Raw genomic sequence first — 23,280 nt, 5'->3', positions numbered from 1 at the left:
AGGATCGATGAAGCGGGGTGCACCTTCCCTCGGAGATTTCACACGAAGTTCCTCACGATCGTCGGGCTTGGACCGGTACCACTGATGCAGCCCTACGTTGGGCGCCAACTGAAGGACTGGGTTTTTCTTAGACCCAGCGGTGCCAGGGATAACACCTAAAACCTTCGTGGGTAACCTGTTCTGGCGTACAAATGACAGAGACACGGGACACTTCCTTCGGCGTCGAAGATTCGAGGTTTATTACTGCAGGGAACACAGAAGTCACAGGAAGTACAACGTGTGCAAGTTCGAGGAGTCTGCTTCAAATTGTATCTGTGGATCGCTCTTTTTATACAGTTTTCGGGCATAGGATAACATGGTGCACAAAGGATTACAACCTGGTTCCCATCGTAAAGATCATAAGGGGTCGCTTTCATGTATTCAGGGCCCGGAACATAATTACAGTAACATTTGGCAGTTCCCAACTGTAAAAGTACATCTTCCCACCATTAGTACATTCCAATCAGCAGTAAACGAATCAAGGAAGAGACAGAAACAGATGCAGAGGAAGACGAGGACAGTGAACAGATCGAAAAGGGTGTAAAAGGGGTGGTATCAGGAAACACGAGTTGCAGGCATCAAAGGGGACGTGCCTAATGAATGCACAACTAAGACAATAGACCGGCACGGCAAGATGAGCCTCGAGCGGGGCCATCTGCCTTACAGTGCCATCCCCCTCATCATAAAGACACCTTCAAAGGAACACGTGTCTTCCTCAAGAGTTTGGGAATCCCAGGGTCGCGAAGCGGACAGCGTCCGTTCGCTGGCTACTTGAGGGCAAGAAACAAAATGGATGCCGTATCTAAGATGGAACCCGTGGGCTCAGATGAAGAAACCCACGAAACAAACAAACGGTTTTAGGCTAGCATAGCGAAAACGCGTACACCCACTAAACTCATCATTTGCGGTTCATAGATACCAGACTCGACCATATTCGTGCGAGTCGGAAACACCACTTACAATTGTCACGGAACCTCAACCCTGTGAAAAGAGTGTGTGGACGCCGTCCACCCGCATGTACCCCAGACTCGAGCCCTGGAGGAAGGTTTGAAACCTAGGTACAATTAAAAATTTGCTAACATTCGTGCCAAGAATTTTCAATTCTATTAAGGACAGGAGGCAAGGATTATGCTTTCTCTATTTCTTTACTGAAACACAGCAGCCAATCAGTACACAGTAAAGAAAGTAAGAACTACAATACCCATGAGGCATAACAGTATAAATAAGGTCACAGAGGTCACAACTTCCTCTTTCTTTGTCCATAACAGTTAAATAAGGAAAGTCAAAATTGAAGAAGAAAAAACAAGGATCCATGAAGAACATCTGGCCGCAGGACATCCAAAGGTCAAGTAGAAAGGCAAAGCCGAGGACCAGAGGGACGAACCAAAGCAGCAACCGGAGACGCCAGATCCAAAGCTCATTTGAGGTCGGAACCTGAAAGTAACAAAACATAGACGTAATACCTACACCCATAAATCAATGAAGAAGATAACCATGAAAGGGCGGGATACATTGCATAAAAAACATTTCATAAGATATTCAGAACAACCAGGAATATCATAACAGTTTAGAACAATGCAATTATCAATCAGAAGAAACAAGGGTGGGATAATCCTCGCCTCCTGTCCTTAATAGAATTGAAAATTCTTGGCACGAATGTTAGCTAATTTTTAATTCAATGGCAGGACGGAGGCTCCGATTATGCTTGTTCAAAGCTTATCCACCACCACAGATGCAACATCAACAATTGGTTTAAAATAAAACGTCTTGAACACAGATTCAGAAGACCAATCTGCGGCCCTCATGATGTCATGAAGACTGGCACCCATAGAAAAGGCTTTGGAAGCCATAGCTCCTCTTGCGGAATGAGTACCAAACAAGGAAGTATCAATGCCCGCTTCCTGCATGAGCCAACGTAACCTACGCGCTAGCGTAGCTGGAGTAACAGGCTTGAAAGGCTTCTGCAAAGCAATAAGGAGCTGACCTTGCAAATTATGTCGAAAAGCTGCAGTGCTTACCTCGTAATCCTTGATACACTGGACCACACACAATTGAGGATTGTGAGGAAAAGAAGGATAAGAAATGGAGGAGGTATTACATTTCGTCCGTTTAGAGATAACAAAGTTGACACCCTCAGGGGAGAAAGTGCGACCGGCAAGGTCCAAAGCCCGCACATCAGAAACTCGTTTACATGAGACCAAACACAAAAGCATAGTAAGCTTGGCAGAAAGTTGCTTGCGGGTCAATAAAGAATTGGAAGGCCAAGAAGAAAGGAAACGCAGAACAACAGACACATCCCACAGGGCAACATACTTGGGGCAAGGAGGTTTTACCATCCGTATGCCTTTCAGCAATTTAGAAATCAAGGGATGTTCTCCCGCTGGTTTGCCCTCAATAGGAATATGACCCGCCGAAATGGCAGAACTAAAGTTATTAACCGTCCTGTAAGCCAGTCCAGAAGAAGCCACAGAGGCCAAATAATTGCTAATCAAAGCGAAATCCGCTGAAACGGGATCCACCAACCGTTGTGAGCACCAATCACACCAGCATTTCCAACTTGACGCATAACGCTTGCGTGTGTTGGGGGCCCAAGCTTCATTGATAAATCGGGTAGCGTCTCCCGATAATCCTGGGACTTGCCAGCGTCCCCCGAAATCCTCCATGCCACCAGCAGGAGCTGACCTGACAGCACCAGGGGATGAGGCTCGCGAAGAGTATCCAAAAGCAGGTTCCACTTGTGTGGAAGAAGGAGCGGCGTCGAGCAGCTCATCTCCAGAAGCACTGGAAACCACGCCTGAGCCCTCCAGAGAGGCGTGATCAGAACAAGTTCTGAAGAGAACTGACGGGCCCGGGCCAGAACCCGGGGGAATCATTAGGAACGGAGGAAACGCATAGCACAGGAGAGGAGGCCAAGGCTGGAGAAACGCGTCCGTGGCCAGGGCCTCCGGATCCGGGCGCCAGCTGAAGAATTGGGGAAGTTGGGTGTTGAGGCGGGAGGCAAATAGGTCGAGATGACAAGTCCCCCAAATGCGATATAACCTCCGAAAGACCCGAGGATGAAGCCTCCAATCGCTGAAGTCGCGTAGATGGCGATAATTCCAGTCCGCAATCTGATTGCATGAGCCCGGAAGGTATTCTGCAATAACTGTGATCCTGCGTTGCAGACACAGGTGCCAAAAGTCTTTTGCAATCTCTGACAGAAGCTTGGACTTGGTACCCCCCAGTTTGTTCACATAACGGACTGCAGAGATATTGTCCATCCTGAAAAGAATGCAACAATTCGTCCGCTGAGGAGACAGACACCGGATTGCGACGGAACCCGCCAGAAGTTCCAGGCAATTGATGTGCAAGGACAGTTCCTCCGGTGACCAACGACCCCCCGTCGCCACCGACCCGCATCGGGCTCCCCAACCCCAAAGGCTGGCATCGGACTCGATCACAATATCGGGAGTCTTCCCGAACAGCGCCCGGCCGTTCAAGGACTCCATGTGGTCCAGCCACCACAACATTTCCGTGCGGGCATCCTCCGAAAGGGGAACAAGATTGGAATACCGCACACCCTTCTGGAGGTGTCTGATCTTTAGACGCTGAAGCGCTCGATAATGCAGTGGACCCGGAAAGATCGCTTGGATCGAAGAGGACAGAAGGCCTACAATCCGAGCCACCGAGCGCAAGGAAACAGTCTGTTTGGCTAGAAGCAATCGCAAGTCCCTCTTGATGGACCTGATCTTCTGACTGGGCAGGAGGAGTTGGCAGGAGACAGAATCTATCCGAAAGCCCAGGAAATCCATTGATTGAGATGGAGTAAAGTCGGATTTCAGAGGGTTCACCAGGAAACCCAAAGACTGTAAAAGATCTACGGACCATTGTAAATGAGTACGAAGAAGAAGAGGACACTGCGTCAAGAGGAGGATATCGTCTGAATAGACAATCAGTCGAACTCCGCGCGACCTCAGAGACTCCATCACAGGAGGAAGAAGCTTCGTGAAGCACCACGGAGCTGAAGAAAGGCCGAAAGGAAGGACCTTGTACTCGTACCAACTCCTGAGCCAAAGAAACTGAAGGTAACGTCGATGAGGGGCATAAATTGGCACCGAGAGATAAGCATCCTTTAGGTCCAGAGGAACCATCCAGTCGCCCTCCTGAAGCAGGTCTCTTAGAAGATGGATGCCCTCCATCTTGAAATGGCGGTAAACTACTCCGCCGTTGAAGTCCCTTAAATTGAGGACCAAACGAGACCCTCCCCCTTTTTTCTCGACGAGAAAAACATTGCTGACGAAGCCACGGGGATGAGGAATCATGGACACGATGGCTCCTTTGGCCAGAAGGGAAGCGATCTCCGCGGAGATAACCCCCTGATCATGTTGGGAAAAAACAAGAGGCTGAGGCCGAAGATGCTGGTGAGGGCGAGTGTAGAACTCTATCCTGTACCCTTGCACCGTCTCCAGCACCCAGGCATCGTTTGAGATCAAACGCCAGTTGTGGAGAAAAAACTGCACTCTTCCCCCCAACACCACATTGGAAGCGAGAATTAGGCTCACCTGAGGCGGAATCCTGTCGTCCTCCTTGGTTACCGTTGTAACCACCTTTGCCGAACTGTCCTCTGCCCTTTTTAGAGGGATAGAAACTGGACTTGTTGGTGGCGAAATTCTGATTTCCTCTCTGGGACTTGTTGCCTCGCTGCGAGGCCTGATCCGATCCACGGCCGGACGAACGTCCCCTTCGTCCGGCCCTGCCAAAAAGTGGGCGAAAAGCTTTACGTAAATTAGCTTGGGCTTTATCCAACCCACTGAAGGTGGACACAAACCTGGTCAATTCCTTAAGAAAAGGAGCCCCAAAGAGCAAACCCTGTGCTTGGGATCCCGATTCCGAAGAGGCCAAATCAGTCAGCCTGGGGTCCAACTTCATTAGAATAGAGCGACGACGCTCCGAAGATATAGCGCAGTTTGCATTCCCCAGGATGCAAACTGCCCGTTGGGACCACCCCACCAGTTCGTCGGGGTCAATCAGAGCTCCAGACTATTTGGCTCGGTAACCTATGTCGAGAATTTTCGTGAGAGGCCCCAACATATCCAAGAGTTTATCTTGACAAGAGCGCCAAGACCGATCCAAACCTTTAGTGGGATCCTTCGAATATTTTTTCATATAGGTGATCATGGTAGGATCCACCTCAGGAGTGACTGCAAGCTTGTCAGCGAGGTCCGGGCGAGGACACTCAGAGCGCAAACGCGCCCGCACATCCTTCTCAAAAGGGGCGCGAATGTGGGCCTGGACGTAGTCAGCTACTTCAGGAGAAGGAAGCCACGAGGATGAGTTTGGATGGATAATGTCCGAAGGGTCAAATGTAAGTACCTGCGGCGTGGAAGGAGCATCAACATAATGTTCCTTCCTTGCCTTCTTTGAAAGAGGCGGCTTAGCAGGCTCTGAGGAAGAAGATTCGTCGTCAGACTCAGAAGAAGGAGCAGTATGAGCCAGTGCAGGACGTTTCTTAGCCGCCGGAGTAGAAGATAAGGTCTTCGCCAACTTGGCAAAATCTGAGTGATGGGGGTTTTTGGGCGACCTCTTACTGCGCCCAGAGGAAGGAGGCAACCAACCTTGCTGCGCAGCATAATCAGATAAATGCTGCTTCAAAGGCGCAATCGCCTGGAATAACGCCTGACCCATGAAGTCATCCATGGATGCAGAGGACTCCTCCTCATTATAATAATCATACTCCTCCTCGTCATAATAATCAGCCATGGCGACAAAGTCAGCCCAGAAGTGCCCACAGGTAAGTTAATCAATTAACTGGCAAAGGCCAAATTTGGGGGAGCCGAGAACGCAGGCACAAACCTGACAAGTATGGTAAATAAAATGTGGAGGGAGGGCTTGCACCTGAATATCACAGTTTTGCCACTCTAGGCAGAGCCTATGCAAAAATGTATACAACACTTCTAATTTTCTGCAGGAAAGGGCGTAGAGGAGCTCAAGCGACTGGTGTAGGGCACGCAGTGGTTAAAACCGATTATCTCTTCCTGAGGCGAGCGCTGAGGAATGCGCGCCGACAGAAGAAAATAAACAAACGTTGTCGCGCATGCGCGAACAACAACCTGCCGATAGGAGAGACGCACGAGACACACGCGCGTCTCTCCAGCTCTAAATCTCCCACTCCACAAAAAGAAAGACGCACACACAGCGCGTCCAACCAAGGAAGGTGACACATACGCTCCAGTCGCCGAGGCAAGAAAAGCCGAAAGCAAACAAAATACACACGCAGCAGAGCAGAACAGCTGAGCAGGCGCGGTGACATCAAAGCGCCGAGAGCCACGCTGAACGAGCGGCAAAGTCGAAATAACAAGCGCACACAGCGTACAACAAGGCAAGAACAATAGCGCAAGATAAATACAAGTAAGAAGAACAAATGCTCTTAACTGGCTGCGAAGCAGCAAAGAAAGAGGAAGTTGCGACCTCTCTGACCTTATTTATACTGTTATGCCTCATGGGTATTGTAGTTTTTACTTTCTTTACTGTGTACTGATTGGCTGCTGTGTTTCAGTAAAGAAATAGAGAAAGCATAATCGGAGCCTCCGTCATGCCATAGAATTAGGAGTGGTGCAAGTGTTTATGGCCGTTTCTATGCCTTTACCTTCACATTGCACAAATATATTTTCATTTCTAAAAGCTTTTTATTCAGGCACAGCTAAATAAAGTGTCACTCAAAGTGTAAGGCAATGAACACATAAGCAAATTTCATCCACAGAAATATCACATATAAGCAAACTGGAAACAACTTGGCAGCTATGCTAGGGCTCAAGATATAACAAGCTAATGAAAAGCACTCTCCACACTACAAAAAAAAATACTACTTTTCTACTCTTCCTAAAATACATTAGAGTATAACTTATAACGTTCCCTAAACTATTCCAGAACTAGAAACGTGACTGACGCCACCTAATAAACTCCCTTGCTACCTATTACAAAAACTGCAACATTTTGTGAGTGCATTTTCCATTAAAACATAATGACTATCGCTGCATATATTTTTTATGTCATTGGAAAAAATGCAGACTTCAATTCAAGCGAGGTTTCTTAAACGGCGGCGCTGATTGACGTTAGTAGCTAAGTAAAAGCATCGAGCTCCCCAGTCCAAGATGGCCGCCGTATTCGAACAATGCAGCATCGGGCAGTGTCAGCGCTGCTGCAGAGGAACTCCGACGTGTACTTCGCTTGTTTGAAATTGGAAGCGGTGATGGCGGTGTCCTCGTCTGCCACTGGTGGCTGGTTTCTGCCGCTTTCTCTCGGGGTGTCGCTCCTGAAGTGTCTGCTCATCCCTACGTAGTAAGGTTCTGCAAAGGGGTTGATGGGTTGTTCATTATTGTGGCGAAAGTGACCACGTACATCACGTGGTGTAGGATAGATCATCTAGGCTGCGTGCACACGTTTAAACTCAAACGGGAAGCTCCGTGCTTTTAGACCTCTCCTTGCAAGTTAACTTGCACGTTTCCTCTAAGAGCTTCAAAAGAATGCTGCAGCAGGGGGGCATTAGCAGTCATTTTACGAGATGATTCATGTCATCTAGACACCTTTGTGTCCAGTTCTGTTGTTTCATTTAATAACCCTTTACTGTGTTGGAGTGGTAGTCCTTGTTCAATTAAACAAATTAGACGTAATTTCCAGGTAATGCTGCTTTGTAATAGGAAAGATGTGGTGACCAGGGCTTTGAGTTGGATGAAAAAACCGGGGTACTCACGGGCGTGGCCAATGTAATTAAGGGCGTGGCTTAAAAACACATAGGCTAAAACTCTGTGCTTGGCATAGTTTGCCGCCCGACTTGTATTTTGCTGTTTCTATCATTGCATCTAGATATGATACAACAAGTAACATCATACCTACAACAAGGCAGGACTATTGGCTTTGTCAATGGTTGTTAGTTGCATTAGATAAATAAGCAGCTACCATGGCTTCAATATCAGTATCAATATATGTAGTATAGGGAACGCCAATAACACGGTGGAGCTCCAGGAGATAGATGAATTTATATTTTATTATAAATTAATAATGTGGAAGGAGCCCACATCAAGAGCTGATGAATCATAAGAGGCCAGGAAACAACTGCCTCTTACAGAGTTCTAATGAGAAGACATTATAGTGACATGTATGCATTCTAACAGAACATTCTCAACATTAAAGCAATATCCATATATACATATTACAATATATAATGACAAAGCTTCCTCTTAAAGCCCTGGTGACGCCACAACAATGTTGCTTCTCCTGAGTTTAAAAAAGAGAAGGGAAATCCAGAGAAAAATTACTCTTGTTAAAGCAGAGCTTTCCAAAGTGTGTGGCGCAACAGGGTACAGTGTCGCCTCCCGTCTGTATGTGTGTCGGCGGATGATGACCTCTGCAGCCAGATTAGGGCGAATGCTCTTGCATTCAGTGATGCAGTTCGGCGTAGGCGGAGGAAGGAGAAGCAAGAAGTGTTAGGCGAGCGTGAGCCCTTGTTCCCTTTGCGACGGTGACCTCTGCTCCCCAGGTAAATGTTCGAAATTTTCAAACTCTGTTTAGGCCCCTCGATGAAATAGAACCTGTTTCAAATGCACAAGCCGAGCGCAAGGCCTTGTTCCCTTTGCTATGGTGACCTCTGCTCCACAGGTTAATTTTGTAAATGTTAAAAATCTGTTTAGGCCCCTCGATGAAATAGAACCCGTTTCAGATGGAGTGTGCTGGTTTAAGAGCCGGGCTCCAGTTTCCTGCAAAGGTTCACTAGGTGCAGGGCACCGGAGTTCCTCTCAGAGGCAGATGTGATCCTGTTCACACGAGGGCGGCAATGGTCATGTAAAGTGCTCCAATACCTTCCTAATGGATAATGCTTGTGCTTTGGTACAGAACAATAAAAAAAAGTGTGTTCTTTTTATACATTTGGCAGCATTACCATCACTGCAGACATGCTTATTATTTTCTGCTCCTCTCCAAACCCCATTTCCAGACATCTGTGTTCATATCTAGGATGCTGCAAAATGTTGATCATAAACATGGCTCTACAAGTCAGACATAGAAAAGCAAACAGACGTGCTTACTAAAACTTAATGGTCCCCATATTTGGGAAGCACACATGAGTTGTGATGGGAGAGATATATGTTAACCTCATTTGCAGCCGTCTTTTTAGAAAGTGAAATACAGACATTGATTTCCTTACACTTCTAATAGTCATTATTATGTTTATGTGAGCAAGCTCACTTCCACTCACAAGATTATTTTTTCGTTCCATCTCCAACATATAATTTGAACTTTTATGAATTTTAAACGGATGTAAAACACTCCATATATAATGAAAGTTCATCTAAAGTTATGGAAATCATTGCTAGATTCAGTTTTTTACTGCTGTAAGTCATACTTGTCAATAGACTGGATACACAGATATATTCATAGACGAGGCACTGGTATATTAAAGGAATTTCATTGAATTCCTTGAATATTCTGTTAGATTTTTTTCTCTAAGTAAGCTATGGTGCAGAAAGCTCAACATCTTTCTGAAGAATTATTTATGAATGTCTGTAGATTCATCCTGCATCAGAATGACAAAATGTAACCATATTCTGCTTACCTGAACCTGTGATGTTATGATTCTATTACAGGACCCGAGGCTTCGGATTATGCTATCTCTTTCTTTACTGTATAAAACACAGCAGCGAATAAAAACATTCAATTAGTTATAATAAACGGCATTGCCCATGATGCTTTGCAATAGTAACGCCACCTTAGCCCTCCATAAGAGCCCTGAGTCAATCCCATCATCCTCTTTCTTTGCTGCTCACAGCAAGAGATAAGTGCCCATTTTCCTTGCTTCATTGAAATGCTTATTGTCTTTTGATATGTCGCTCTGACTTGTATATTATTTGTTACATGATTATGTATGCATTAAACATTGACTTCGTTTATGCCTATAATGTTAATTAGCGCTTTACTTGCAGTTTTGGCTGTTTATTCTTAGCGCTTAGGCTGGACTTTGTCCATGTATATTTAGCGCGATTGGCGCTGAGGCAGGACTTTGTCCGTTTGTATCCCAGCACCGCTGGCTCCGCATTGATCTCCGGCGCGCTCCTCGCGCGATTGTACTGGATCGCTTGTGCGATAGTTTCTCATGCCGGTAAACGGCAACACACATAAGCGCTAGTGTGCTTTGGGCTCCCCTTGTCTCATGCAGGAGCAGAGTGGTCCACGGCGTGCATGCGCAGCACAAGCGCTCCCATTGGGCTACTTTTGAGCTCCTTTTGGTAGCACGTTGTGCTGCATTTTCATACACAGAGAGTTGGTGGAGGGGACGCCCAGGTCAGCTGCAATAGTATCTGCCTACTGGAGTGAGCACACGCTCTTGGAATATTGTTTTGGCTCCTACACCTCTTGCAAGGGTTGTAATAATAATTGACTACAGCTTTGCTGAGGGGGCTGGTACAATCTAATTTGGCCATCAGTGATTGTGTGCAGTGTGAACTTGCCCCCCCCCCCATTACTCCTCTTTATTTCATATATATATATATATATATATATATATATATATATATATATATATATATATATATATATATATATATATATATATATATATATATATATATATATATATATATATTCTGCGCAAACTCCAAAGACAGCCACTACTGGTTCTAGCAAAGATCAGAACCCTCCAGGCAATGAGGAGACGGACCACGAACTGGATACACAGATGAATTTATTATCCAAGGGTTGAAAGTAGCGAGGGCAAGACGCGTTTCGGGCTTACAAAGCCCTTGTTCACATGCAACGATTCAACGTTATTTTTTCTTTTTTATAATGCCGTGCAAGCCCGCCTCCCCGCCCTTTCTCTCTCAGGTCACATGATCATAGACATAAATAAAAGTTTTATACATAATGCAATGTCAAAATCATAACTATAATTCTATTCTGTTGTTAATGGTTCAATTATTTTCTTGTGCATAACAATTGTAATAATATTTAAATATTACTGGATAAATCCAAAAAACAAGCATAAGCCTATGTGCAATATTGCACAATGAACATCCATCCATAGAAACCAGATATGTTCCGCTTTCCAAACTGGTTTGAGATAAATCCCTGTGCAAATTATAGCAGACGGCTATATAAGCACTGACATATGTGCAAAGTTGCGTAATGATAACAGAAGTATTATGGGATAAATCCCTGTGCAAATCCTAGCAAAAGGCCTGTGCAAAATAGCAAAAAGTACAACATTATGCAATTTGTATAGAACCATTAAGTTAATCGCAATTATTTCATTAGTGCAAGGTACATTCAACAAATTGTACCAATTATCGCGACCTTTAATAGAATGGGGGACGGGGTGGTGGAAAAAGTGCAAATATTAACAGTGTTGTTGAATCGCATTCTGCAATTCATGGAGAGTAATAAAGTGCATAAGTGCCAATGGAGGGAAAATTAATTATGAGGAAAAGGGAAACAAAGTGCTGAGAGTTTATGATGATAAAATTCTGTGTAAATGGTACATGTATGTTGATCTAGACACAAAGGAAATCTAAATTGGTTTCCTTATTGTTGGTCTGAATGAATTTATACATAAAACCTATTAATACCAGTATAAATAGATCATCATTTAAAAGTTATAGAAAAGGACACCACATTTATAAATAAGTGTTAAAATCAGTTCTCACATCTAAGGTACAAATAAATATATATATATACCTAAAAACTCAGTGAAAAAATATATATATAAATATATATATTTCATAGGAGGAAGCGGAGCAATAATTAGAAAAGTGGCTGACAAGGAACTTGACCAGCCACTTTAATTACAATGTATGGACAGAGATATTTACAAGGAGAATTCATGAAAAACAGAATACCACCCCAGATCACAGGGAGCCTGACATATCTAGGGGGAAAAAAGAGGGTACTAACAGGAAGCCTGGATAATTTGAGATATTTAGGATTTACAGATATTTAGAGTAAGTTATTATAGAAAATGACGTAGATCCTCCGTGTTGTTGAGGCCATTTGCTATCAAATTCAAGGATCAAACTTGACTCTAATCTCCTTAACTTCAGCTCCCTGTTGCCTCCTCTTCTAAGTTTTGGGACAAAAGCTATCACATAATATGGGAGACAGTTAAGATCTTTGTTATGCGTACTCTCAAAATGGCGAGCCACCGAGTGTATATATATATATATATATATATATATATATACTGCCCTAGTGTATTTTGCACCAGTCCTTAATTATGGATGACTGGGTGACTTATGAAGATGGCGATGAGGTTTTTTATGAAGAACAGCAGGAGACTGTAATAGAAGATAATATTGTGGAGGCTCTGGACGCGTGTGTCCAATCCTCGGTCAATAAGGCTATTGAGAGCACGGTACCTAATACTGTGCAACAAGCTCTAGCTGCTGCACTTAAGCCTATCACTAAGCAGCTTGAGAGTTTTGCTAAGAGGTATGGCTTCACTAAAGAGAAAGGGAAAAGCACTCCACCAACTGCAAGCGCGGCGCAGGGAAGTCAATGGCTGCATGCCAGCTCATTAAAGGATCTATCTCCTCCACAGTCTGGAGAGCATGGCTACTCACTTGGTGGTAAAGCAAAGAGCAAGCAGAAGGTTTACCCCGATACCGACACCACTAACACCAACACGGCTACTACCGATACGGATGAGGAACCCCCTCCTAGTAAGAAAGCAAAAACTGTGGCGTCCGCATCCCCGGAAGCAAATGTCAACACTCCGTTCACGTTCAACCCTATTGACATTGTACACCCTAGATCTTCAGATTGGTCTCCGGCCCCGGAAGTCACTGAATACCGCCATAAAAAACTTTGTAAAGGTTTTGACAAAGAAGTTCGCAACAGACTCAGATCCGAATGTCCTCGGCCTGAGGTACCAGACAAGGTGGCAGAGACCCCAGAGATAGGCGTGAGTCTCCTCACTTTTCTTAAAAAAATTGCTAAGGACCCCAAGAAGGGGATTGACCGAGCTTGGCGTGCATGTCAAGATAAACTTCTTGACATGGTGGGTCTGTTAGCAAAGATTCTGGAAATGGCCCTGGTGGCCAAGGAAGCGACGACACCAGTTGACCCTGATATACTTGCAGGCTGGACCCAGAGGGCGATTTGCCTTTTAGGCAATGCGAATTGCGCCATATCCACCAAAAGGCGTAGGTCCTTGCTTATGCGCATGGACTCTAATCTTACCGACCTGGCAGCAGCGAGCCTGGCCCTTGGGCCGAAGGTAATCTCTTCGGAGACCAGTTCATAAAGGATGTAGCGACATTCACATCCCTGGATAAGGCGCAGTCAGGTATTAAATGTGTCTTCCCGTGAGGCCTTTTTACAGGGCCGGACGAGGCAGGGGACGCTCATCAGGCCGTGGATATACCCATGGTCCTCCAAGAGGTGACTGGTCGTGGACGAGGAGAGTGGGACTCAACGAGAGGGGGCACCTTCTATCCCACTTGTTGACGGTTCAACAGAGGGCGGTTCCACGGCGGTGGAAACAGTGCTGGTTTCCAAGCACAGAATTCCTCAGGTAAGCCTACCAGATGTATCTCTACTTCCATTGGGGGGGGGGGGTCGAACTCAGGCATTTGCGCAAAATTGGTGTTTGATCACGCTGGATGCTTGGGTAATTCAGATGGTCCAGGGCTTCCAGCTAGAATTCTACAGTGCACCCCTTCAGGACACTTGACCCAAACCTCTCCATTTTTCCCAACAAGAGTGCAATTTTATAGACTCCAAAATAGCAGAATTGCTACAGAAACACGCAATCAGGCGTTGCGATGGCAAGCCTCGCTGCTTCTGCAGCAATGTTTTTCTGGTCAAAAAGAAGGGTGGTGGACCCAGACTGGTTTTGAATTTGAGGGAATTCAATCAGTACCTCGTTTACAAGCATTTAAAAATGGAAGGGATTCATATTTTGACAGATCTTCTGAAGCACGGAGACTGGATGGTCAGGTTGGATCTCAAGGATGCATACCTGTCCATTCCCATTTTTCCACCACACCGCCGTTTCCTACAATTTCAATGGAAAGGTCGGTGGTAAGAGTATTCGGCCCTTCCTTTCGGGCTTTCCTCGGCTCCTTGGTGCTTCACCAAGGTGATGAAGCCGGTAGTGACATACCAGCGGGAACAAGAGGTGCGCATGATTATTTACCTGGACGACATCCTAATCATGGCGCAGACCCTGGAGTTAGTGGCTCGCCATCTTCTAATGGCAATGTCGCTATTGCGGAGTCTAGGTTTTGTGATCAATCAAGCCAAGTCTGCACTAATCCCAGCACGGAGGACGGAATTTCTGAGCTTTGTAATAGACTCCCAGTCAGCACAATTGAGTCTTCCCAAGTCGAAGTTTAAGGATCTCACAAAAGAGATTACATCACTTCTCAGCAAGCAACAAGTGTCTCTCAGACTTATATCCAGAATAGTGGGTTTGCTAGCGTCATCCATCCAAGCGATCTTCCCGGGCACGCTGCATTACATAGCCCTGCAGAGGCTCAAGATCCAACATTTACGGAAAGGTCTATCTTACACGGACGTGGTTCCTTTAACCCAGGAGGTGAAGGACAAAATGCAGTGGTGGCTGAGCCACGTTAAAGCGTGGAACGGAAGAGCCATTTTCGGATCGCAACCTGAGGTAGTAATAGAATCAGACGCCAGCCGTTGGGGCTGGGGGGCGCATTGCGGAGATATCTCCACAGGCGGTTGATGGTCGCCCCAAGAGCTGTTGTTACACACAAATTGTCTAGAACTCCTAGCGGGTTCTTTCGCGATTCGGACGCTGTCCCTCAAGCAGATTTCGTGTTGCATCCTCCTACGGATGGACAACGTGTCTGCAGTCAGGTACATAAACAAGTTAGTGGAGATTGCCAAGGATTTTTGGCATTATTGCCTGAAGAGACAGATCACGGTGATCACGGAGTACATTCTGGGGCAGTCTAACTTAGTGGCGGACTGGAATTCGAGACATCTCAGGGATTACAGCGATTGGCGACTGGATCAGACGGTGTTCCTGTGGTTACAGGACCTCTGGGGTCCATGTCAGACGGACTTGTTTGCATCACGGTTGAATCGCCAGCTTCCCAACTTCTTCAGTTGGAGGCCGGACCCAGCGGCAACAGCAACCGATGCCTTCCTTCAGAGCTGGTCGGGAGCTTTGAAATATGCGTTCCCGCCGTTCCTGTTAATACCCAGGGTGACATCCCACGTGTTCAAACAACAGGTCGAGGTGATATTGGTGACACCCCTGTGGAGGTCGCAGCCATGGTTCCCAGTGTTACTGGAGATGAGCTGCGACCTACCCAGGATGCTACCGTGGTCAGAGTCCCTACTCCTGGGACCTCATGGGGAACAGCATCCATTGATCCTAGAGGAGAGTCTGTCCCTGATGGCATGGCGAATTTCCGGCAACAATGGGAAATGCCAGGAGTTTCGGAGACAGCTTCAGCATTCATCAAGCAAGCTTGGGCTCCATCAACCAGAAAGCGTTACTCTTCGGCCTGGAAAGGCTGGATGGGTTGGTGCCTGGAATGGCATTTGGATCTCGTGGGGCCAGGTCTTCCCCATGTTGTACATTTTCTGTCGGAAAAGGCGGCTGAGGGTTTGGCTTATCGATCAGTAAATAATTTTCGATCGGCCATTTCGGCGGGACATAATCAAGTGGACGGGAAGCCTATTTGGTATGCATCCACTGATATGTAAGCTTCTTAAGGGTATACAAGTGGCAAATCCGCCGAAACCCAAATACTCTGGCTTATAGGACATCTCATTTGTTATTTCCTTGTTTAATAACTGGCCGGTGAATAATCTTCTATCCCGGAAACAGTTGTTTGCCAAATTAGCAATGCTTTTATGTCTTTCGGCATGCAGGCGTTCATCGGATGTACGGGCATTGGAACTGACAGGTAGAGTATTTACTCCGGAGGGAATTTCTTTTACTATCACAGGTCGTACGAAAACTCTATCTAGACATGTGTCATATAATGCTTTTCCCAGCAATGAAAAGTTATGTGTTGTGCATTGTTTAAAGGAATACGAAGAATGTACTAGGTCTTTGAGACCAGAGAGGTCTACTCAACAGCTCATTGCAGTACAGAAACCTTTTAAGCCGGTGTCGGCTGCCACTATTGCCAGATGGCTTCGTTATATAATGAAAGAAGCTGGTATTGACATTCAGAAGTTTGGAGCACATTCAGTAAGAGGTGCCAATGCGTCTAAATCTTATATGTTAGGTCCTAACATTCAAGATATTATGCATTGTGCTGATTGGTCTGCAGAATCAACTTTTAAGCACTTTTATTATAAGCCGGTGGGAGACATTACATCTGTTGTATTTAATGAAGCATTAAACTAGCATAATCCGAAGCCTCCGGTCCTGTAAAAGAATCAAAAATTTGCTATCATTCACGCCAAGAATTTTCAATTCTATTAAGGACACAGAGGCGAGGATTATCCCACCCGACTATGTACAAAGTACCTGTTCAAATTGAATACCCCTATTTGATGACATGATGAGGTGTTTTCTACACAGATATTACGGGTTGTTAATTTTTTTCCTAGGCGCAGACAAGAAGTCTGACTAAGATGTTTTTCCAGTTGAAGATTACAGAATGGATCCTGGTTCCGTATTTACTTCTATGTTGAAGGATGTTCTACAGTTATTGTTTACATATGCAGTTCAAGCAAAGAAAGAGGATGGTGGGATTGGACTCGGGGCTCTTTTGGACGGTTAAGGAGGCGTTACTATTGCAAAGCATCATGGGCAATGTAGATTGTTATAACTAATTGAATGTTTTTATTGGCTGCTGTGTTTTATACAGTAAAGAAAGAGATAGCATAATCCTCGCCTTGGTGTCCTTAATAGAATTGAAAATTCTTGGTGCGAATGCTAGCAAATATTTGATTCACCCTGACTGTTGTTTAGTTTGTGTGACTTGCTGAATCAGGGCAGTCTGTTCCAAGAAATTACCGATCTTCCCTTCAGGGGTGGTTGATGAAAAATGATGTGGAAATGGTTGTAAGCATATGATATGGTGGCTTTTAATTTTACACCAGTAGCCATATTGTTAATTATTCCCGCAAACTGCCTGCATAAGAGGCAGCAGTTTCTCTCAGGTCTTTGTTTAGTGACACTGAATAGGCTTCCCTCACTCCCTCAAGATTGGTCCAGCCATTCTATTACAAATGTGACTTTCCGTAAGTTTTATCAGTACTCCATAATTATTTTGTGACGCATATTAGAGAGCTTCTAAGCTGCCTGACTGCATTCTTCTCCTTCCATATCTTTGAAAGCAGTTTGTGATGTATCCAATCTACTTTTCTAGCCTGTTTGCTCCATGGCTTATAGTCCCAATCACTCATACTGCTGCATTGTGTTGATTGTAATTCTGTTGTTGACTGGTCTAGTCTTGCTTTCATGGGGTCCACTTACTTTACTGTGCCTCCCTTCCTCCGATTTCCATGTTTCCCTTACCTTTCCACCTTTGGGTAGAGATTAATATGCTTTGGTATGCTAAACCTGACACAGGGACGCCAGGGTGTTGTGTATGTTCTCAGAATTTTTTGCACAGACATATGCCATGGTGAAACAACTGACCGAAAATCCAGAATGTTGTTGTATAAATACATTGCTTAACATTTGGAAATTCCTTTAAAATAGACTGCTACAAAGATTTGGGGATTTGTCAAATTAATATAGTTGTTTTTTGTTTGTTCTGCTATTTAAAATGATGGGGGCAAGATTTGAATTCATAAGCCACTTACTTCTGATGGATAATTCTAAACATATTTTTCTTAGCTTGATAATATTCCTCAGGGGCCAGACAGGATCCGGAAACTTTTCATAACAAGGCTCCCATGTGGAGCCACATATAAGCCCCTCCACTGTAGGCCGACGTCAGTTCCTTTCTTTCTTCTCATTGGAATGTGGTTCTGGAGCTCCGCTCCCACTTTTGTCGGTCTTTGACGTCTAAAATGAAATTCATTGTGCAAAGGAACAGTGTCTTATCCTAAAACAACACGTTTCCAACCATGCTGTGAGTACAGAAAACATATGAGGCTCCATTGTCTTTTTTGCTCCGACTCTGGCCAGAGCTTGCTGCTGCTAAGAGAAGATGATTGTGGGGATGTGGATGATTTACTGTAGTGAAGTACTCAGACAAGATGAAGCTGTAGAGTAAATATTTATTCCATGAAGATACAATGACAAACAGGTGAGAGCCAGGGAAGCGATGTCTTCTCAACAGCTCAGCATACAACACAGGTTCCACATGGAATCCCATACACATTACACTCTATATTCTAACCTCGAGATATTTAAAGGAACATACAACATAACACATCCCCCCCCATACAACGGAAAGAAATAAAACATAAAGAAGGAGGAATGGCAAAAGGAAATAGAATAAGGCGATAGAAAGAAATAAAAAATATTACACAGTAAAGTCTTTAAGCCAACCGGGCAAAACTCTTGTTCTTTTATCTGGCAAAACATCAATCTTACCCTGAGTACCACGTGTGTCCAAACGTGTAGTGGTACTAGTATTTGTCTGAACATTAGAAGTAGCGGCACTGGTATTTGTCTGGACATTAGAACTGCAACCCTCGCCCACTCCCCCCTCATTACACAAAAGTGGGCTGGATTGCTTGGGCTGAGGAGAAACAGATGTAGAATCATTACCAAGTTGAGACTGAACATGACTATTCTCAAAATGATCTTCTACCCAATCAAAACTATTGACATTAGAATTGGAAAACACCTCTACACAATTCTGATCAGGGTTCATTGCAATGTTTTTAAGATTCCACACCCTTCCATCATCTAATCTTACAGAATTCCTTAAAATTTCAGCAACTTTACATGGTGGTTCAAAGCGACTCACGCCCTTAGGCACCTTAAAGGGTTTCTTAACTCTCACCCAATCTCCAACCTTGCCGGAAACTTCTTTAGTATTGTGATGAGAGTCATAAAACTCCTTGCTCTTGTCATGGCTGGACAGTAATTTATCTTTGACATCTACTGGAGACCAACATGCTATTTTTCCATCCAAAAGCCATCCAGGGTTAAATTTACACCTCGCTGTTCTGCCTCTCATCATGGTGAACGGGGACATGCCAGTGCTGTTTTGTGCAGTAACCCTATATGACCAAACCGCCTTCTGTACTTGCACTTTCCAATCAAGTTTACTATGTACAGAGGCCTGAATGACGCCTTTGATCACTCTGTTGAACCTTTCAACAGTGCCGTTCCCACTAGGGTTGTACAGTGCAGTCGTCTTATGTTTGATACCACACCTGTCAAAATACTCCTTAGCCAGCTTGGACGTAAATTGGACACCATTGTCAGATAGCACACAAACAGGCAAACCCTCCACAATGAACATTTTATCTAAGAATTTAAGTACCGTCTGAGTGTCAATTTTCTCTACAAATTTGACAATCGGCCACTTGGAGAAAAGGTCAATGGCAACTAACCCATATTCTTTAGAGTCCCCAATGGGTCCAATAATATCAATAGCAATAGTGTCCCAAGGAAAATCAGGAATTAAACCATCACTCATCTTAGGCTTAAATGTCCTAAGGGTCTTGTCTGCGGACATGCAAACCACACATTTCCTAACAAACTCCTCTATTTCGCTGTCAACACCTGGCCACCAAAACATCACTTTAACAATCGATTTGGTTCTCATAATTCCAAAATGCCCCTCATGACAAAGTTGTAAAATGTTCCTTCTCAATGACACAGGTGGAACGATTCTATCACCCCTAAACAGTATATCATTTTCAGAGGACAACTCCATGCGGATTTGCCAAAAGGCATCCAATCCAGGAATACCTTTCTTCTTGGGCCAACCCTTGCAAATGTATTCTAATACACTTTTCAAAACAATATCTTTTTCCTGTTCGGCCAACCATTCGGTCTTATTTATGGCAGGCTCCCCACAATCATGTACTAAAGCCACACAGTATTCACTCCAGGGATCGTCCTCACATTCTTCAAGAGGAGGTGGGAGTCTTGATAAGCAATCAGCAATACGGTTATCCCTCCCAGGTAGGTAAACCATCTTATAAACGTACTCCTTCATCCGCATAGATAGTCTAGCTAATCTTGCAGACGCACCAGAAATGCCATCACATGACAATATACGGATCAATGGTTTATGATCTGTACGAATGGTCACAGGCTTGCCCCAAACAAAAGCTCAAAAATGTTCTAATGCCCACGCACACGCAAGGGCTTCTCTCTCGATGATAGGGTACCTACTCTCAGCAGGGGAAAGGGCCCTAGATGCGAACAAAATTATCTTTTCTTTACCTTCCCCATCATGTTGTGACAACACGGCACCCAAGCCCTTGTCACTTGCGTCAGTTGTTAGCAAGCAGTCAATATTGGGGTCAAAACTGGCAAGTGCATTCACATTTTGCAATTCACTCTTGATTAATTTAAACTCTTCTTCACACAACTCACTCCAAATGAACTTAGTGTTTTTCTTCAAAAGTGCACGCATATTGTAAACTTTAGCAGCAAAATTTTTTATACATTTGGCACAATACTCGGCCATGCCAAGAAACGCTCTCACCTCATCTTTTGAAACAGGTGCAGGGAATTTTACTATATTCTCTACTAATGTGGGTTTGGGTTCAACACCTTCTTCACTTATAACGTGTCCCAAATATGAAACACTTCTTTGGCTGAATTTGCACTTGGATAATTCTACAGTCAAGCCTGCTGACTGTAGGGTTTCCAGAACTTGTTTTAATTTAGAGTCATGGCTCTCTTTGTCTTTCGCCGCAACAAGAATATCATCTTGGAAAAATGAGATATTTTCCATGTCTCCAAAAAGTTTATGCATCAGCCGCTGAAAAACAGCAGCGGCTGAGGTCAACCCAAAAGGCATACGCCTGAACAGGTAACAACCAAATGACGTTATAAACGCCGTAAGGTTCTTTGAGTTGGGATCTAACATAACCTGGTGGTAAGCGGCAGAGAGATCAACCGTGGAGAACCATGTAGCACCCTTGAGGGAAGATACCATTTCATTGATTCTAGGAAGGGGAAATTTTTCAACCACGATATTATTGTTCAAGTGGCGCAAATCGATGCATAAACAGATTTTTCCGTTGGGTTTCCGGGCAACCACAATCGGAGAAATCCATTCAGATGTCTCAATTTCCTCTATAATGCCTTTTGCAAGTAGTCCTTGAATCTCCTTCTTAACTTCCTCCCTAATTAGTATAGGTATGGGTCTCACTTTGTGAACCTTATGTTGCGCATCAGCTTTTAAAATAATCCTATGTTCAAACCCCTTTAGAACGCCTAACTCTTTGCTAAACACTTTAGGAAAACTCTTAGACAGTACTTCCTCCATTCTACTGCAGTCATCTAAAATCAGTACTTTATCCTTGGAATTAGGATCTAAAATGATGTGCAATTTTTTCTGGTCGAACCACCCTAACACTGATGGTCCTACCTTTGCCACATACAACTTCGCTCTAGTGGACCTTCCTTTAAACAAAAAGGTAAGCCACCTAAAACCAATCATTCCAATTCTATTACCCGTATAGCTGATTGGACAAACATCAGGTGGATTCAATTGCTCACCGATCTAATTCACAAATTTCTTTCTCCAAACTTCCTCATTTACAATTGTGTATGGGGAACCAGAGTCCGCATACACACTTACAACTACCCCACCAAGAGATATTTCGCAAATCGGTTTACCTTTTAAAGAATCCTCAGTAATGCTAATTACATAGTTACCATGAACACTCTTCACACAACATTCGTCCTCAGTTTCTACCTCATCCATACTCTCAACATCTTCTTCATACACGTACTTCACATTACTGCGTCTGCGACACATTTTACTAAAGTGACCTAAAAGTCCACATATGCCACATTTTTTCTTTAACGCTGGACAGAGTCTACTAAATGCTAGATGTTCTTTGCTATCACATCTATAGCATCTCCTATCTTCAATGTTCCTATTCTGAACCCTTGTAGTTTGGCTAGTCCACTTTCCTTGTTGTTGCTGTTGACGAAAGTTTCTATTAGGAGCCTGAATCTTACAAACAGTTCCAGAAGTCTTGGACAAATCTTTCTCAGTTTCCTTCACGACCGTAGCGCACCTCCCAGACATTTCAGATTTCTTCATGATGGCTACCACATCATCAAGAGGTGCATCTCCATTAACCCAAAGACGATCTTGTAGGGCAGAGTTGTTGTTGTGCATCACTAGTTGATCACGTATTAGGTCATCATGTAAATTATCAAATTTACAGTCAATAGCAAGTTTTTTAAGGTCATCCATCCACTCATCTACAGTTTCCTCTTTAGTTTGCTTCCTTTGAAGGAATTTGTGCCTTATGACCCCAATACATACTTTGGGTGCAAAGTACTTATCCATATTTTTGATCGCATTCTCAAATTCATCAAGGTTGGAATCATCAGACTTACTCATCCTGGAAAATATTTTTAATCCTATGGGTCCTAAAGAATGTAATAAAAGTCTCTTTTTTTGTTCAGGTTTCATTTTCTTGGTTTCATCAACAGCTTCCAAATAATTTACAAAATATTATTTCCATTCTACCCATTTTATACTGGGTTGGGCACCTTTAACCCAAAATGGTTCAGGAGGACTAATTGAAAAGTTTTGTTGTGCCATGTCTCTGTCCTTATCAACAATACTCACACTGCAGTCACCTTCTTCCATGCACTGTGAAGTACAATGTGAATATACAATTTAATTAAACAAAACAACCTTCTCCCGACTTTCTCACCTGTTATAACGTCACAATAAAATAACTTTATCTTTTTTTTTTTTATCGGCTTCACCTTACTGTTTTGACCGGAATGTATATTTTCTGAAATATAGTTGTTGCCTTCTATGCGCTGCCTTCTATGCGCTGTGAACTTCACAGGTTGTTGGAGCTTTTATTAAAAGATTCGATCTTGTTCGCAACGAGTACTTGATATGGAAACATTGATTTTCAAAATGGCCGCCACGTTGGGGTCACGCTGCGTGACCTGCGTCCGACGTCAGTTCCTGAGGGTGTTATTGTTTGCAGTCGCGTTATCGAGTGACGCGCGCTGTCCCTCTCGCAGTCGGTGCATGCATTGCAATGGCGAACACAGTCAAATGATCCAGGTACACGATGACTTTTAACGGTTACTCCGTTAGTGGCCCTGGGTTAGATATAACCACAGTTTGTAATTTAAGCAAAGCGCAGTCGGCAAAAAGC

The 23,280-nt window shown here is 44.2% G+C and overlaps 1 protein-coding gene across 1 annotated transcript in view; it reads left to right on the top strand.

Moving 5' to 3' along the window:
• The first annotated feature begins 7,182 nt into the window (after positions 1-7,182).
• Positions 7,183-23,280, top strand: part of ALG8 (ALG8 alpha-1,3-glucosyltransferase) — a 152,120-nt gene continuing 136,022 nt past the window's right edge. The window contains exon 1 of the mRNA XM_086933905.1: positions 7,183-7,356. Coding sequence (XP_086790031.1) covers positions 7,190-7,356 — 167 coding nt within the window. The 5' untranslated portion in view covers positions 7,183-7,189. The remainder of the gene's footprint in view (positions 7,357-23,280) is intronic.

The sequence above is a fragment of the Lissotriton vulgaris genome, chromosome 8, assembly GCF_964263255.1.
Source record: "Lissotriton vulgaris chromosome 8, aLisVul1.2, whole genome shotgun sequence".
NCBI classification, from domain to species: Eukaryota; Metazoa; Chordata; class Amphibia; order Caudata; family Salamandridae; genus Lissotriton; species Lissotriton vulgaris.
The sequence above is the reverse complement of the archived record's forward strand: the minus strand, read 5'-3'. Positions and strand labels throughout refer to the sequence as shown.